This window comes from Sarcophilus harrisii, chromosome 3 (genome assembly GCF_902635505.1).
Source record: "Sarcophilus harrisii chromosome 3, mSarHar1.11, whole genome shotgun sequence".
NCBI lineage: Eukaryota > Metazoa > Chordata > Mammalia > Dasyuromorphia > Dasyuridae > Sarcophilus > Sarcophilus harrisii.
In genome coordinates, this window is record NC_045428.1 from 319,362,628 (window position 1) to 319,381,814 (window position 19,187).

Sequence of the window (19,187 nt, forward strand, 5' to 3'; positions counted from 1 at the left end):
GGCGGAGCTCCAACTCTAGATCCGGTCGCCTTTTCTCCGCTCGAGAGGGGGAGGAGAGGGATAACATGAAGCGAAAAGCGGCTCGATTAGAACCAATGGAAGACTGCAAAGGGGGGCGTGACGCAGGGTTGGCGGCAGCACCCGCCCTTTCGCCCACTCGTACCCTCCCAGTCCCGCCTCCTTGCTGTGAAAAACTACAAGACCCAGAATGCCCTACCACCCCGGACTGGGACATCCCTCCCCTGACGGTCCCACCTTCTGGCTAAGGTCGCGCTTTCAGTGGCTGAACCTGAGGTGGGCGGTTCCAACTTTAACCAATGGGCGGGCGTCTCGGTGCGGCGGCGGAAGCGGCGGCGCTAGGTTAAGAGGAGAGCTAGCCGCGGCCGCCGCGGCGGGTCCAGAACCTCGGGGACTAAGAAACCTGAGAGGCGCCGCCAAGAAAGGCAGAGAGCAAGACGGAGGAGGCAGAACGGAGGAGCGGTGGCTCCACGCTTCGGACTCCAGGTAGTGGCGGGAGGAGGGGGATCGGGGAGGGGGCGGGGCAGCCGGGCCGGGCCAGGGTTGCGGCGTCCGCTCTGCCAAGAGTCCCCTGGGAAAGGTGGCCACGACGAAGCATAGTCAACTTGCTAGTTCGCCTCGTCCCGTAGTGCTTAGGAAGTTATGGGGTCCTGTCAATATCCTGGGGTAGGGCGGTTAGTCTCGGCAGTTGAAGCTGAGAGGAGTCTCTGCCCCCGGCTTGGGATGCCCCGCGGCAAGGAGGCGGGGCCTGGGCCTTAGGCCGACTGGCTCTGGGATGGAGGCTTTGATGGGCAGAAGACGGGGAGATTGGCCGGGCGGGGGGCGGTGGCGGAGGCAGTTTGGCTCACAGAGCAGTTTAAAGTGACTATCTACATCCGGGACCTGCGCCCGCCGCTTTCAGACCCAGGCAAAGGCGGGGCCTCCCTCCCGCCCCCCCGACCCTTCTTATTGGACGAGCAGTCTCTCCTCCTCTATTGGTCGCGGGGTCGTGAAATTTGGGTAGCCCTGCCAGAGCCTCTTGCTTGATTAGTCGAAGTTCGATGGGAGGGTGGGGCTAGGGCGCCGAGACTGATGCTGGATTGGCGCCCGACCCCGTGTGACGCCTTCGGCTCAGGGCCAATAGGCGGGCGGTGGGGAGGGGAGGGGCAGGTTCTTGGGGAGAAAGCTGGAACCAGATATTGAAGCTGCACTAGTAACTGGGGTGTTTGCTGGGCCCTAGCCGGTGTCACGGGGACCGAAAAGCTGTATTGGCTGTGGGGAGGGGGCCCTCCTGCTTCCCTCCCTGGTTCCTTTGTGAGTCCGCTTCTCGGACTGGGGACTGATGGAAAAAAGAGTGGGCAGAGGCTGGAAAGAAGCCTGTGGGGCAGACGGCAGAGAAGCAGTAGGGTAAGGGAGCTAGTTATCTCGGGGAGATCTATACCTGCTCTCCCCTCGCTGGAAGAGCCAGACTGGAGCACCCCAAAGAGAGGAGGCGGGACAGCTATGTCATCTGATTGCATTGATCGGTTTGGGTGGGGAACGGAACAGCTGAGCATTTGGAGTTAAAAAAACTGCTGTGGAAAGGAGCAGAAACATTTTAGAGGAGTGGAGTCCCTTCTTTAGCATACGTATGAGGGAAAGGAAATCTGCATATCGAGGTCTTTGCAAACATCTGTTGACTGATCTCTTTTTGGTCATATCTTGATATAAGGTATCTGTGATTCTGCACCACAGAACTTTTCAGTGACATTGAAATATAAAATCTCTTTTCTGTCAAATTCGAACTTACTAAAGACTGTTTTCTGACTATAACGTATGCATTGTCAAAGTGTGCTTCCTTTACTTTCCTTTAAAATGGAAGGAAAAAAATCTGATTATGGTATTCTAGTGCAGATCATGGGTTGTTGAGAGTTGTATTTTAGGTACGGACAGTAATGTGTTGTTTGTTGGGAAGCCTAGATTTTATTCCCATTTCTCCCAACTGAATAACCTTGAATATCCCTGCTTGAGATTTTCTCAGATTGTTATAAATGTTACCATAAAGTGTTTTAATGAAATTAAATTACAAAGTATGATTTTACAATTTTCTAGCAAAGCCTTAAATGATTTGCTTTTGCTCTTGTTATTTGCAAACTTGTAAAAAAAGAATTTAAGACAAGACTGAGTTCTTCATGGATTTGGACTTAATAAGGTGCTGTGTGTTCTGTTTGTAGAATAAGGTTTCAAGAATACTTTCTTGTTAATTGTTACACACACACACACACACACACAATTATTGTAGAATCTATTATGTTCCTCCCCATTCCCAAGCAGGCTTTATTATTAGCTAGAGTTTTGTCTATGAAGCCTATTTGCAGAAATTCCTATGTTATGCTAAAATATACTTTTAAGTCCCATTTGTTGGCCATGTATGATTCTCAACTAAGAAACCTTAAAGATAATTTAAAGGAGTTAACTAAAAGCATATGTGACATAAAACTGGGAGCAATGACTTATACTGTGACTTACCAGGATGAATCCAAAAAGATATTGGCAGGCTGAGTCAAAAAAATAACTTGTTGCCCATACAAGATGAGGGAGATATAGCCAAGCTAGTTCATCTAAAAATGGTCTTGGGGGAAAGACTTAGTTGAATGTAAGCCTCACATGAGATGACAATGTAAAATGGCTATCAAAAACGGCTAATACAATTTGAGCTGCATGGATAGAAACGTGATATCTAAGAGTATGGGGTGAGAGTCCCACTTTATTTTACTCTTATCAGGCCTATGTAGAGAATTGCCATTGTCAGTTATTGATAGCACTTTCAAAAAGAACATTTTTAGTTAGAAACTGTCTAAAGGAAAGGAACAAGATTATTTAATGAAAGACTCAATATCTTGCAATATGCACTCTAATTGAAGATGTTTTTTCAAGAGAATACTTATATGAAGGACATGAAGGCTAATTGTAGCTTCAAGTATTTGAAAGACTGGCCCATAGAAAAGGGTATGGATTTCTTATGCTTTGGTGCAGAAGGCAAGACCAGAAATAGTGAGTAGAAATTGCAAAGAAGCAGATTTAAATTTAAGGAAGAACAATAAAAGCTATATCAAAAAGTGGAATGGACTACCTCAGGAAGAAATGGAATTCCTCTCTGAAGTTTTTAAAGCAAAATCTAGATGACCATTTGTTGAGTACATTGTGGAAGAAAGTCTTGTTTAAGTTGAAGTTAGATTAGTTGAATCCTGAGTTCCCTTTCACTTCTGAGATCTGTTATTCTGCACTGTAATTATTGGGAAAAGTAAGAAGTACTTGTAAAAATGTCAAAATTCTAGATACTATTATGTTAAGACAAATGTTACTGTGATTTGGTGAAAGATAAGTTGTAAGCTTATCTAAGGGCAGGTGCCCTTAAGTAAATGGAGCATCAGACCTGGAATCAGGGAAAACCTGAGTTCAGATCTTACATCAGGCATGATGTGTGACCCCGGACAAGGCACTTAACCTTGTTTGCTTCAGTTTCTTTATCTGTAAAATAAGCTGGGGAAAGAAATGGCAAACCACTCCAGTATCTTTGCCAAGAAAACCCCAGGTATAGTCATGAAGACACAACCCAAACAACTGAACAACAATAGTTATAAATGGAGTAGGATAATTTGTTAGCATTTTTCTATTTGGTTGTAGACGTTCAGGTAGGATTTCCTTTGAAAATTACTTAATTTTTCAGCTGATATTTTGTCTAATTGAGATATGTTACTTAGTTATTCCAAAAAGTAAAGAAACGCTATCTTAAGGCTTAAGTTTAGTAATATCCTGTTATCTCAAGATCAAATTGTAACAGCTTATGTTTTGCAGGTGGAAATGAGTTCTCAACAATTTCCTCGATCAGGAGCCCCTTCTACAGGGCTAAGTCAAGCTCCCTCACAAATTTCTAATAGTGCATCTACAGGACTGATAAACCCAACAGCCACAGGTAAGTTGTTTTTAAAGATTAATTAAAGAAAATTAGGCAAAACATTAAGCAAATTCTACAGACAGTTGTTTCACTGTATGGAGTGCAACCAGGAAGGCGTGAGTTAGAATCTAGTTTCAGATACTTATTAACTGTGTAATCCTGGGCAAACCACTTAACTTTTATGTGCCTCAGTTTCCTTTTTTTGTAAAATTGAGATAATCATTAATACCCCTCAGGATAATTTTGAGAATCAAACGAAATAACATTTAAAGCTTTACAAAAGCACTATAGGGGCAGCTGGGTGGCGCAGTAGATAGAGCACCAGCCCTGAAGTCAAGAGGACCTGAGTTCAAATGTGATCTCAGACATTTAACACTTCCTAGCTGTGTGATCCTGGGCAAGTCACTTAACCCCAATTGCCTTAGCAAAAATAAATAAATAAACCACTATAAAAATTTTATTATCATCATTATATCATTTGTGATTAATTGAAATAAGTAAAATTATAAGGCCCCATTTACTTAATGGCCATGTAACCATGAACCATTTAACTTTTCAGTGCCCTAGGCAGTTCTAGAAAAGTCAGAAAAGGGACAGCTAGGTAGCTCAATGGATAGAGCACCAACCTTTAAGTCAGGAAGACCTGAGTTCAAATTTGGTCTCAGACACTTAACACTTCCTGGCTGTGTGACCCTGGGCAAGTCACTTAACCCCAGTTGAAAAGTCAGAGAAGAGGTGCTAATCTGTATCAATAGAACTGATGTTTGACAGTTTCCCTACACCATTAAAACTATAAATCAATTCAAAAAGTAAAAAGAACCAGGCACATCCTTAAGTAAATGCAAGGGATACAGTCTTTATCCTCATGGAGCTTACATTCTGCTGTAGGGATACAGCATGTCCACAAAAAGTATTATAAAGGAAAACTAAAGTTAGAGAGCACTTACAACTGGGAGAGTTAGGGAAGAAATTAATATGGCTTCATTGAGATGGTAGTGCCAGAACTGAATCTTGGTAGAAAACAAAACTTTGTTCCATCTCTATTTTTTCTCTTCTCTTCATATATCCTTAATAGATATGAAGATAATCGAACAGTTTTTAGGTTTTTCAAGCCTGAAAAATTCATTCACCATATTTGGATGCCTGCCATATGCTAGGCAGTTTGAGACATAACAGATGTCTAAGATAAAGTTCCCCTCTAGAAGCTTGCACTTTGACAGAGAAGATGACAGTAACTACAACATAAGGCAATATAGGTAGTCTCTCAACTTCTAGGAATGTCAGAAGTTTACCTATAAAAACTTATTTAAAATTCAAAAAATATTTTCTCATAATACTGCTAAGCTGTTGACAGCATAATCAAACTAGCTACACATTTCTTGATAAAGAATTGATGGACATGGTGCCCAAGACAATTCCAGAATTTATATTACTTTACTATGCATATTTGTCACATGAGTTTTAAGGTTTTGTTTTTCTTTCTTTTTTTTTTTTAAATGGAATGGAGGTGGGGGGGGGTGCTGAGGGTGGTAGTCGTTGTCATTGTTGTGTAAAAAATAGATTTTTGTTTATTGAAAAAAATTGGCCATTCTGCAAAAGCCTATTTAACCTACTGGTATGTTCTGTAGAAGTTTATTAATAGTACTATAAGATGTAGCCAGTGTATATTATAGTATTTCTGTTGGATTCATAGTTCCACATTTTATTGCCAGGAATACATCTAGTGAATCTTGAGTGATGGGATTATGAATTTTTTGCTCCTTGTCTTCCCATTGCCCTACCTACTAGCCTGGGAATGAAGGGATTCACTGCAAATTGCTGGTGATGGTTCTAATGGCCTAAGGTACAAACTCCATCAGGATGACATCTGAGATTAGTAGTAAAGAAAGAGGACAGTGGCTCTGAGAGATGGTTAAATGAAAGGTACAGAACCTTTGGGCAGAAGAGACCTTTAGAATATTTGTTAATCCAGACTGATTTATCGACACCTTGATTCTTTTATTCTGAGGGCCTGGATATTAGCCCTATCTGCTTTTTTATCCCTGCTTCTCCTGCCTGCTACGGAATAGCACTCCTTTGTTCTTTATTCATGAAGCATGTGCATAACCTTTTTGAAGTTGTTTTTCCTTACCACTAATAACACGAAATAAACATTAGAACCCCTAGTATAAAACTAAAGTTTCAGATGTATCATGGTAATAGAAATATGAAAGTATATTAGTTTCTTAGGATCTTAGATCCTAAAGGATCTTAAGAGGGAATTTAATTCTAATTATAACAACAACAACAAAATAAACATGAATAGCTGTTTGAGTGTTTTATATATTTTAGTTAATTTGATTTTTATTCTCATGACTACTGGGGGGGGCTGTTGTTATTAGCCTCATTTTACAAACAAGGATGCACACCCTCCTCTGTGCCCTAGTATTTCACTAGTAAATGCATGCTTTATGTTATTCAGAAGATAAGATTCTGACATGACATAAGAGTAGTTAGACCCATTTTTCTGGGCTTTATAATAAAGCACAAGCCTAAGAAGTCTTCCTAGGTGAGGGTTTGGGATGTACCACAAACAATTGGGATTGAGGTTGGAAATGCTTCCTGTGAGATTTTAAATCTATATAGAATCGAAATGAGAAAAATTGATACAGTGGGTTACCCATCTTTCTCCTGGACTTGGAATTGGAGTCAGGTGAGTAGAGACCAAGAGTGAAGAAAACTATGAGTCAGTAAGTGGGTTTATAGTGGTAAGGGAGGGAGAGAGGAGGAAAGTCCCAAATGAAGGTGAAAAAATCTTTCTGAGCAGTCACCTAGCTCAACCATCTTGAGAAGCTACTTGTGTATAAGTGTTGTGTCAGGTCAGATTCAGACTAGTCTGGTGCTTCATGTGATCAGAACAAAATGGATTCCTCATAGTCTATTTAACAGTTAGTAAAAGGTTTTCTTAGCCTGTGAGTTCAGGTAGATGCTTTCCTCTTCTCCACCATCTAAGGAAAAATAGAGTATGCTAAGTGTAATGTATAGTTTTGGTACATGTGCCAAGAGTGAAGGGCTCTGACTTTTTGAGGGCTGGCTTTTTAGACCTTAGGTAACCAGAGTGTGCATTTGAATCTTGTAGACCACTCAAATTACTTGCTTTTTAGGGGAAATGTTAGTCTGTACTACATGGAAGATATTGTTTTTACTTCAATAAAGAATGTATATCAGTCTGACTTTTTGAGTTATGGTCTGCCTATGTATGATGAATGTCATGTGAATAATATAACTATGGAGTGTTGTAGGAGCAATGTAAGAAAGAGAAGGATTCCTTAGATAAGTTCCCTTCTAAATAAGATCCCTTCTACTGTCTGTCTCTCTCTCTCTCTCTCTCTTTTTTTTTTTTTTTTTTTGAAGTTGCATCTTCTTATCCACCACTTAGGTGCCACATGAAAGCAGAGCAGATGGTGACATCACAAAGTAGATGAGGGTATACCTTCTTTTCTATGGGGATATATTGTTTCTTTTGGTGCAAGTCATGCTGTTTCATTTAAAACTAGGGTTTTCATGGAAGGTAAAGTCTAAAACTTATTGCTTATAGAAAATTAGCAGATGGGAATAATCACTGTTTTCTAAACTTGGACTCCTGAATATATCATTGCAATTTTGGGACATTTTTCACACTGACTTGGAAGTGATTAATGTTGATCACTACCTGAGGGACATACTACTAGCTATTGTGTATCTTCCTCATTTACAGATGATCTTATCTACAGAATTATGTAGACAAATTGCAGAAATTACTTAATGATTTCTTTATATATATTTGTCTGAATTAAGTATTTATTTCTAAATGATTATCTGTAAAATAAGTGGCATATACTATAGACCATTACAAATGTCCATAAAGAGGATACTTATACATAGTTTAAAAATGACAATCCCCATCATAAAAGATGGTTGATGATTTTTTTGATCCTAAAGTCTCTGGAGTAAGTTATGTTTTAGAGAACATAGCTTAAGAAAGATATGAGTGCTTGCCATGTATAAATTATTAGGATAGGATATTAGGATACAATTAAAGTTTTCCATTTAACAGTATTATACACATTGATGAATCTCACTTTTCTTTGCACAGTGAGTATACTATACGTAGTGTTACTTGGGAGAAACTGTCTTTTGAGCTTTAAGGAGCAAATTGGCTTGGTTGCTTATAGTATATAATAGCAAAAGATAAGATCCTGTATATTTTTCAAGTTACTATTTTAAACAAATACATCTTATCTCTTTGTAGCCCTAATATAAGAGGGACCCCCCCTCAGTTTTACAAACTTAACAGTGTTTCAAGTACTTAATAAGTTTAAACTTTATATGTAATGTCACAGAATACTTCTGCATGTGTTTTCCCATTTAATAAATGTCTCTGAAATGAGCAAAGTAGTTATCATCTCCATCTTGGAGATAAAGAAATTGATACTCGGGGTACTTGTTCCTTGCCCAAGGTATTAACAATTTGATTCTGCATCACACACATTAATCAAACTAACACTTGTTAAATGAGTACAAAGTACAAGGCACTGTTTTAGAGGCTGGGAATATAATGATGAATAAGCCACACTCCTTCTCTTTAAGACTTTATAATCTAGAAGGGATAGTATGGAAGCAAAAACAAAGTGTACAGTTAGCCTGTGAAGGAAATAAAAAATGCAGGTAGACAAAAATATAGGGATTGGGAATTCTATGTAGTGGTTCATAGTCATCTCCAGAGTTCTTTTGCTGGGTGTAGCTGGTTCTCTTCATTATTAAACAAACGAAACTGATTTGGTTCATCTCATTGATGAAGATGGCCATGTTCATCAGAATTGATCATCGTATAGTATTGTTGTTGAAGTATATAATGATCTCCTGGTCCTGCTCATTTTGCTCAGCATCAATTCATGTTAAGTCTCTCCAGGACTTTCTGAAATCATCTTGTTGGTCATTTCTTACCGAACAATAATATTCCATAATATTTATATACCACAATTTATTCAGCTATTCTCCAATTGATGGGCATCCACTCAGTTTCCAGTTTCTGGCCACTACAAAGAGGGTTGCCACAAACATTCTTGCACGTACAGGTCTTTTTCTCTTCTTTAAAATCTCTTTGGGATATAAGCCCAGTAGAAACACTGCTGGATCAAAGGGTATGCACAGTTTGATAACTTTCTTAGCATAGTTCCAAATTGCTCTCCAGAATGGTTGGATGTATTCACAGTTTTACCAACAATGTATTAGTGTCCCTATTTTTCCCACATCCCCTCTAGCATTCTGCATTATCTTTCCTTGTCATTCTAGACAATCTGACAGGTGTGTAGTGGTATCTTAGAGTTGTCTTAATATGCATTTCTCTGATTAATAATGACTTGGAACATCTTTTCATATGGCTAGAAATAGTTTCAATTTCTTCGTCTGAGAATTGTCTGTTCATATCCTTTGACCATTTATCAATTGGAGAATGGCAGAGCATGAATTTTTAAGAGTAAGGATAAGTACTGCAATAGGTTGGGAATATGGTTAGATTGGATAAATGCCTGAGATGTGAAGCAAGCATAGTCTAATTTGGAGTCAGCTACATATAGTGGTCTATGAGGCTGCCCTTTTCTCATCAATCCTGATTACTCAGTGCCACAGCTAGATGTATTAATTTCCTTAGGGCATGTCCTTTTCCCTAGTTTTATACCACTTATAATGTATTTGCATCTTAATTATTTTGTATGTCTTAACTCCATAACTAAATTATAAAGTTTATATAATTTTTCTTTTTTTATTCTGAACTTAGCATCAAATAAAATGTATTTCTATATACAAAATAATTGAGGATTATATATGAAACTGTGAATCTGTGTACAACTTGCTTTTTCTTTTAAGCATATAATAAATATATGTAACTTTTAAAATTGCTCTGTCTCTCTGTGCTTTCTTTTGTTTTCTTCTATGAATATTAAAAAAATACTTCAAAGGCTCTCTTTCTTTTTCATTGGTCATCTTCTCCCATTAGAAAAAGAATACTAAAACAAGTGTAATATTCATAATCAAACGAAACAAATTTCTATATTGATTGCTAATTATTGTGGAATTGTAGGATAGATTGGTCATTACATTGATCAGAGTTCTTAAATCTTTCCAGGCTGTTTGTTTTTACAATGTCGTTGTATAAATTGTTCTTTCTGTGTCAGTTAATATGTCTTTACAAGTTTCGCTGCAAACCTTTCTCCGTTTCTTATGAAGCATTAATATTCCATTATATTTTTAAAGTCACAACCTTCTTGAGGACCATCACTGTGGTTTGTAAATTTTTATATTTCCCAAAGCACTTATGAAGCGAGCTTTTAATAAATATTCATTGAATGATAATGTTTTAAAACTACATTTTTTAAGACTTTCAGGGCATTTTCCCTTTTTCTAAGAAATAGGAACTTGGCAGATTTTTTTGTTTACTTTATAGACCACATGATTTTAGACTTCATTCAACTTCATTTTTCTGTATGAAAAGGTTGTAATTTTTACTACATCTATGTTTGAAATTTACATTCTCTTGTTTTCTTTTTGTTTCCCTTGCCTGTATTTTTTTTTCCAGCTCCATTGTGTTTTTCTTACGTCGTACACTTTGTACCTTTGAGATATTACAGTGAAGTGCAATGATTAGAGTACTAGACTCAAGTCAGAAACCCTGTCTCAGTACTTTACTAGCTCTGTGACCATGGGCAAACCATATTAATCTCAATTAACTTATCTGTAAAAATGGATATAATAATAATATCTGCCTTGCAGAGTTGTAAGGATCAAATCAAATGAAATGTTGTAAATAAAGTATTTATAAATCACTTCATTAACATTAGCTGTTACAGTAGTTATGGTACTCCATATGCAGTTGTTAGTTGTTTTAAATATAAGTAGAATATTTTGGCTTTGTAATACTTTATGCAGGCATTATTTTGCTGGAATTAGAAAAATTATTTAAAATCGCAAAATGTACAAATCCTGCCTGAGAGAATTAAAGAATAAAAATAAGAAAATATTAAGGTCTGCCTTGACAGGATGAGCTTTTCATTTTGTCAAATAGCTTTTGTGTAATTTATAGAATTCTTAATTTTTCTGCAGGAGTTATGGAGCTTTTCTTGAATAGAAAAGATTATACATCCAGACTTATTCTTCCATCTTAAATGAGATTATACTGGTTTGGTTTTGGTGCTTTTTTTCTTTTTTTTTTTTTTTTTAACAATATATAATTTTTTTAAAGCTATATTTGTTTTGTCTTTAAGTCATTGTTGGCTAAAGGAACACACATATACACAGGCTCTGAATACCCCGGTGTACCTATAAAAACATAACAAAACTAATCTATAGAGTGACCACCATGATAGTGGATACATATCATTTGACTTCTAGAATCCCTCATGTCCCCACTTAGCAGAGGAAGAAGAGATGTTTCATTATCTATTCTGTGGGACCAAAGATAGCCATTAAAACAACTCAGAATTTATCTTCTTTTTACTATTCTTAATGTTAACATTGGTGATTGTCTGCATTGCAGAAATTCTTTCAAATATGTTTTATTTATATCTTTTGCCTTTATACTATAATCATTTATCACCTACCTCTTGAGAATATGCATTAATATTGGTTTTTTTTTAATTTATTTTTTATTTTTTTATTTAATAGCCTTTTATTTACAGGATATATGCATGGGTAACTTTACAGCATTAACAATTGCCAAACCTCTTGTTCCAATTTTTCACCTCTTACCCCACTCCCTCCCCTAGATGGCAGGATGACCAGTAGATGTTAAATGTATTAAAATATAAATTAAATACACAATAAGTATACATGACCAAAACGTTATTTTGCTGTACAAAAAAGAATCAGACTCTGAAATATTGTATAATTAGCTTGTGAATATGCATTAATATTGTGGACTTTAAGCCAGGAAGTCATTTTTCTAATAGTTTCCCATAATTTAAATTGTGAAATGTTTCCCAAGTAACAAATCCCCAAGATGGGGACAAAAGCAAAAGTGAAAAATATAAGAATGGTGTTTTATTAAATTGTTATAGTGAAACAAGTAAATTTCCATGCTGTTTTTGGCTTAGTGAAAAACTGAACTATTTGGCAGTCCTTGAATCTAAATGGAATTGTATGACAATATTCATTGATTTGTAGAAAATGTAATGTGATGCTAGAGAAAACTAATTTTAACCTTTAATGTCTTTATTAGTTAACGATGAATCTAATCGAGATTCAGAAATCACTCCCAGGGAGCACTTGGGCTCCAGTAGTTCGCTACAGTCTCGTGAAGAAAAGCAAGAGCCAGTTGTGGTGCGACCTTATCCACAGGTCCAAATGTTGCCTCCCCACCATGCAGTACCCTCTGGGGCTCCAGTCACCGTCACAGCCCCACCAGCAGCACATCTGACTCCAGCAGTACCACTTTCATTTTCAGAGGGACTTATGAAGGTAACTGAAAGGAAAGGTTCAAGTTTCATTTTGAGCCATAACCAGAAAATAGATCTATAACTTTTAGCAACCTCCCAAATGTCTTTATATATGGCTTCATGTTCATCTCCAACTTTTTGTAATTACTCTGCAGTGTTCAGTTTTTTGTGCTGCTTAATGTGCTACTGATGTGTTTGCACATCAATAGGTTTTTGTTTTTGTTTTTTTTACAATGTGTATACATATTTATTTATTTATTTATTTATTTTTTAATTTAATAGCCTTTTATTTACAGGATATATACATGGGTAACTTTACAGCATTAACAATTGCCAAACCTCTTGTTCCAATTTTTCACCTCTTACCCCCCCCCCCCCCTCCCCTAAATGGCAGGATGACCAGTAGATGTTAAATATATTAAAATATAACTTAGATACACAATAAGTATACATGACCAAAACATTATTTTGCTGTACAAAAAGAATCAGACTCTGAATTATTGTACAATTAGCTTGTGAAGGAAATCAAAAATGCAGGTGTGCATAAATATAGGGATTGGGAATTCAATGTAATGGTTTTTAGTCATCTCCCAGAGTTCTTTTTCTGGGTATAGCTAGTTCAGTTCATTACTGCTCCATTAGAAATGATTTGGTTGATCTCGTTGCTGAGGATGGCCTGATCCATCAGAACTGGTCATCATCTAGTATTGTTGTTGAAGTATATAATGATCTCCTGGTCCTGCTCATTTCACTCAGCATCAGTTCGTGTAAGTCTCTCCAGGCCTTTCTGAAATCATCCTGTTGGTCATTTCTTACAGAACAGTAATATTCCATAATTTTCATATACCACAATTTATTCAGCCATTCTCCAACATGGGCATCCATTCAGTTTCCAGTTTCTAGCCAATACAAAGAGGGCTGCCACAAACATTCGTGCACATACAGGTCCCTTTCCCTTCTTTATAATCTCTTTGGGATATAAGGCCAGTAGTGACACTGCTGGATCAAAAGGTATGCACAGTTTGATAACTTTTTGACCATAGTTCCAAACTACTCTCCAAAATGGTTGGATTTGTTCACAACTCCACCAACAATGCATCAATGTCCCAGTTTTCCCACATCCCCTCCAACAATCATCATTATTTTTTCCTGTCATCTTAGCCAATCTGACAGGTGTGTAGTGGTATCTTAGAGTTGTCTTAATTTGCATTTCTCTGATTAATAATGACTTGGAGCATCTTTTCATATGACTAGAAATAGTTTCAATTTCTTCATCTGAGAATTGTCTGTTCATATCCTTTGACCATTTTTCAATTGGAGAATGGCTTGATTTTTTATAAATTAGAGTTAATTCTCTATATATTTTGGAAATGAGGCCTTTATCAGAACCTTTGACTGTAAAAATATTTTCCCAGTTTATTGCTTCCCTTCTAATCTTGTCTGCATTAGTTTTGTTTGTACAAAAACTTTTCAGTTTGGTATAATCGAAATTTTCTATTTTGTGATCAGTAATGATCTCTAGTTCTGCTTTGGTCGTGTATACATATTTATACAGTTTTCTTGTTGCACAAGAAAAATTGGATTTAGAAAGGTAAAAATAACTTGGGACAAAAATGTAAGCAGCCCACATTCATTTCCCAGTGTTCTTTCACTGGGTGTAGCTGATTCTGTTCATCACTGAGCAATTGGAACTGAATTGGATCTTCTCATTCCCAAAACATCAATGGGTTTTTGCCAGATGTTTTCTATGAACGATTTTGAAATTAATTTCATTCTCTTGATTTCCAGTTCTGATGGCCTTTTAACAGTGTTCATCTTTCTTGACCCCTGGAAATTATTTAAAACTGTTGACCATCTTCTCCTGGATGCTTCTCTTCTCAAGATTTTTGTAGCACTATTAACCACTCTTGGTTCTCCTACCTATCTCAGTTTCCTTTGCTGATTTATCATCCATGTTATATCCTTTAACTGTGGCTATATTCAGAGGTCTGACCTTGTACTTCCATCTCTGCATACTCTGTCAGTTATCCTTTTTAAAGCAGTTATTATGTGCTACATATCCAAAGCACTGGGGGTACAAAGAAAGGAAAGACACAGCTGTCTTCTGCCATTAAGTAGCTTACGTTCTAATGGAAGACATTATATGCATATATAGAATAGTTGGAAGGTCATCTGGAGGGAAGGCACTGCTAGCAGCCCTCAAGAATTGGGGGAAATGGCCAGGTCTTTTCCAGGAGGTAGAATTACAGCTGAACCTTGTATGAGCTCAGAAAAGCTAAGGGACAGGAGGAAGAACATTCCAAGGAGAGGAGACTGCCAGTGCAAAGGTAGAGATGATGTATATGTCAGACTCAGTAAACCGCCAGGAAAACAGCAAGGAAGAAATATACAAAGGAATAAGATGTAAAAAGAGTGGAGAGGTAGGGAGCAGGTTGCTATGGGCTTTAGGTATTAAACAGAGAGAACCTTATACTTGCTCTTGAGGCCAGGAGGGAGCCCCTGAACCAAGGGATGGATGTGTAGCATGGGCAGACTATCTTTTTGAGAGAATTACCTTGGCAACCAAAGGAAGGATAGGCTGGAGTGGAAAACACCTGAGCCAGTTAGACTAATTAGAATATTATTGTAGTTATCCAGACAAAAATCGATCAGGGTCTGTACTGGATGGTAACTATGGGAATAAAGAAAGAGGTTACTAAGTTCTGGATTTGACCTGACTTAGGCCAATGTCAGTTAGTTTAGGTTCCCTGTAAAAAAAAAAATTTAAGACACTTGTAGATTTTTCAGCAGTTAACAAAAGGAAATTTACTAACCTATAGCAAAAGAAAGCTATCCCACAAGAATGTACATTGAGGACATCCTGAATTGATTCAGTGGCATCTAAGTGACCCAAAATGGTCTACTATGCAGCTTCTTGTGGCTCTTTTGTATTTAAGTAACTGGAAAGTGACATCAAAAGCTTAGGCCTTTGATGCCCTAAGCCAGACAGATCTCAAGGATGGCTTTAATAATTTGTTATTGGACAGATGGTGGTAACTTCAACAGTAATATTGAAGCTGGGAGGGCTTTGACAGGAAGAATTCTGTTTGAATATTGCTGGGTTTCAGATGCTAACAAGATGTCCATTTAAGATATTCAAGATGGCTCCTGGAGTTCAGAAGAAGCAAGTCAATTGGCATTTATTAAGTACCTGTTATATGCCAGGTAGTGTGTAAGTGCTGGGGAGTCAAAGAAAGGCCAAAAAAATATTCCCTGCCCTCAAGTTCATAGTGAGTAAAGCAGAATGAAAACATCTATGTACAATCAAGATGTAGATATGATAAGTTGGACACAATTTTGGAGGCACTGGGAAAACTGCTTTATAAAAGGTAAAAACTTGAAGGAAACCAGGAGATGGAGGTAAAGAGGGTAAGGGGAACTCTAAGGAGAGAATAAAATGTTTTGGCACAGTCTCTGTAGCGAGCATAGAAAGCTGTAAGAGGATTGCCTTGTTACAATGAGAGTCCAGTTGAGCTAATGTTAATATAAATTTGTAATGGGTTATTTTAACATAGTTTGTGACTTTTCCCAGCTATATTCAGTAGCACATAAATAGAAGTGAAGGAAGTAGATGGTAGGAATAATCCAGGATTGACAAAGTGTAATTTACATTAGGAAAAATCAGCAAGGAAATCTAGAGAATTCTTGTTGTGTCAGACTCTCCAAGATCCCATTTGGGATTTTCTTGAACTGACCTACCTAGCTGCACTGATAATATAGAATTAACCAGTTTATCAAAGGGTTAGTACTGGGGAGGGAGGAGAGGGGAGTAATATAGGACTGATATCCTGGGAAATTACCAAAGAGTGAAGGAAAGAGCCCATGGTAGGGGTTAAAGGTTATGATACAGAGAGGGAAAGATGGAATGATAAGAGAATATGATCAGAAAAGGGAGTTTTGAAGTCATAAACATAGAAATAGAACAATTATAAGTGATGCCAAGGTCAAGTTTGACTATCTCTGGGAGTAGCTTAAGTGGGATGTAGAAATTCAGAGGAATTGAGTAGTGATGATAATAGCTAACATTTAGTGTTTTAAAGTTTAACCAGCACTTTATTATGATCTCATTTCATACTCACAGCAACAAGTAGGTGCTATTATCCCCATAGTGTAGATGTGGAGATTGAGCTTACAGAGATTGTGTCACTCAATTTATAAGTATCTGAAGCTGGATTTGAGTTCAGGTTTTCTTGACTCTTGATCGATAATTCTTTCCATAATTTTGTCTGCCTCTAGTAGATAAAAGAAATTGAAAGTTTCAGTATTTGAGGGAGTAAATTTCTTACTTGGTGATCTTTACAGCACAGAACCTTTCTTTAAAACCTACCCTCCTAAACTTTTCTATTTTTGTTAAGTACATAACAGTCAACATTTTATTGCTCCTCATTCTCACTCAGTCCCTTTATCCATTCAGTTGCCAGATCTTGTCATTTTTATCTCTACAACATTTTTCTTCCTTACTGGTCTCCTGGCTTGAGATCTCTTTGCAGAGTGGCTAAAAGAATTTTTCTGAATTAGAAATCTGACCAGTTCCTTTACTCAAAAAATTCCAGTAACCCCCAATTACCTATAAGATGAAATATTAAACTGTTTGGCCATTAAAGCTCTTCATATCTTGGCCCCATCCTATCTTTCTAGACTTCTTATACATTGTTTCTCTTCACACTCACCTCACCTCAGTCCAACCAAACTGGCCTTTTTGCTGTTGTCACACACATTATTCTCCCTCCTCTGGGCCTTTGCACTGAGCGTGGCCTCCTGTCTAGGATACATTCCCTCCTCAGCACTCACACTTCCTCTTAGAGGCTTAGTATCTTCAAATTCAGCTCAAGCACCATCCTCTCAGAAGTCTTTCGTCATCTCTCAGATACTTGTACCCTCCACTCCAAAACTGCCTCTCTGCTTTACTTGAACTTATGCTTTTTTATGTTTCTTGATAAATAGAGGAAAGCTCCTTAAAGGCCAAAACTATTTCACTTTTGCTTTTATAGCCCTCAGCACCTAACAGAATCTGGCACATTAATTAAGAATTAACAATTAATTGATTGAAGCCAATGACAATCATATGAGAGTATTTTGGAATTGAGGGTTGTTGGGTTTTTGGTTTTTTTTTTTCAACTTCTGAGGATACCCACTATCATTCTCGAAAATTCCAGCAGCCCACGGATTCACGTTGGGTGTAATAGCTATTCCACTTTTACATACTAATTAAAATTAATTCTGACTTCACTTCCAACTTTTAAGGACTTGGATAAAAAATTAATTTCTCTTGAAAAATTATTGATATTATTTCTGTTTTCAGCCACCTCTGAAGCCCACCATGCCGAGCCGTCCCATTGCTCCTGCTCCACCTTCTACCCTGTCACTCCCTCCTAAGGTCCCAGGGCAGGTGACTGTGACGATGGAGAGTAGCATCCCTCAAGCTTCCGCTATTCCTGTGGCAACAATCAGTGGACAACAGGTTTTTCCATTTACTGTTTTACAAAATAAGATGCCAAACTGTTCTTGATCTTCATTCATTGAGTTACTGGTGTGGCATATTACATCATATAACATCTGTAAGAGAAAGATGAAAATATTCTTAGGAGATAGAGAACTGGTAGAAGAAATGAGTGGTACATTTTGCTATTGTCTGGATATATTACCTGTTGTGACAGGTTATACTCCAGAGAGTCCAAAAGGTCTTCATAGTAATAAAGAAAAGTGAGCAAAAAAGTGATCAGGGCAGAAATAAGTTTTGTTTGGCCAAGATAAAACACAATAGATTAATAACATCATCAGGAATGTAGATGACTGCATATTTTAAATTGTCATTTTACATATATATATGTGAATCTTACTAATTAACTAGGCTAGAAGCAGTTGATTTCTTACAAAATTTATTTATCCAAATCACTTATTAAACCCCTAATTGCATATCGTACATGGCCTTTGTGAACTTACTGTCCGAAAGCAATTGTCTTTCACACAAAGGATTCAGAGTCAGATTTTAAGCTTTGAATAAGTACATTAAATACCTTATTACTTCTTTTTTTTTTTTTTATTGCAGGGACATCCCAGCAATTTGCATCACATTATGACCACAAATGTACAAATGTCCATCATTCGCAGTAGTGCTCCTGGGCCCCCTCTTCATATTGGAGCTTCTCATTTACCTCGAGGTAAATTATGACACCTTTTGTCCCAGATCTTTTAATAGGACAAACAAACTGATTATTATGATAATATATAAAATGTTGCACAAAATATCTCTGAGTAATTATTTTAAGGATAATATTTCACACAATAGTTGTGTGAGATTAGATTTCTTGCATGTTCCTTTTTGACTTTTATCCTGAAGTATCAAGTGAAGAAATGGCATAATACTATTGCATATATTTTGCATGTCTTCAATCCTTTATAAAATGCACATAGTTTATTAGCATGATTGATTTAAATTGTTCCTGTTACTTCCTTTACCACTTACCTACTTTTCTGGTAATTACTTTCTGTAACAGATAAAATCAATTGAAAATAGACCAATTTAGTCATCAATAAAATGCAAATGAGGATACAGAAGAAAAAAACAAAACAAAACAGTTTTTTTAGATATTTCTGTAGGTCAGCTTTATTTATAGATGGGTAATTTATTTTTATTTTTATTTTTGGTCAGACATGCACTTTTTTTTCCCTCCCTCAAATTGAAAACATCTATAATAGTAGAGGAATAGCTTAAACAGGAACGCCTAAATTCAAGCCCTGTCTCTGTATGACTGAGCAAATAA

The 19,187-nt window shown here is 37.2% G+C and overlaps 1 protein-coding gene across 5 annotated transcripts in view; it reads left to right on the forward strand.

The window, feature by feature from the left end:
• Window positions 1-321: 321 nt before the first annotated feature.
• The window catches only part of SAP130 (Sin3A associated protein 130), a 51,341-nt gene continuing 32,475 nt past the window's right edge, over window positions 322-19,187 (forward strand). For 3 of the 5 annotated variants that reach the window (XM_031959853.1, XM_031959856.1, XM_031959855.1), the window contains exons 1-5: window positions 322-504; window positions 3,835-3,952; window positions 12,168-12,406; window positions 17,726-17,884; window positions 18,473-18,584. In XM_031959853.1, the coding sequence (XP_031815713.1) occupies window positions 3,841-3,952; window positions 12,168-12,406; window positions 17,726-17,884; window positions 18,473-18,584 (622 nt within the window). In that variant the 5' untranslated portion in view covers window positions 322-504; window positions 3,835-3,840. Of the gene's footprint in view, window positions 505-1,167; window positions 1,405-3,834; window positions 3,953-12,167; window positions 12,407-17,725; window positions 17,885-18,472; window positions 18,585-19,187 lie in introns of those variants that run through there. The other 2 variants (XM_031959854.1, XM_031959857.1) reach the window with 2 other exon arrangements.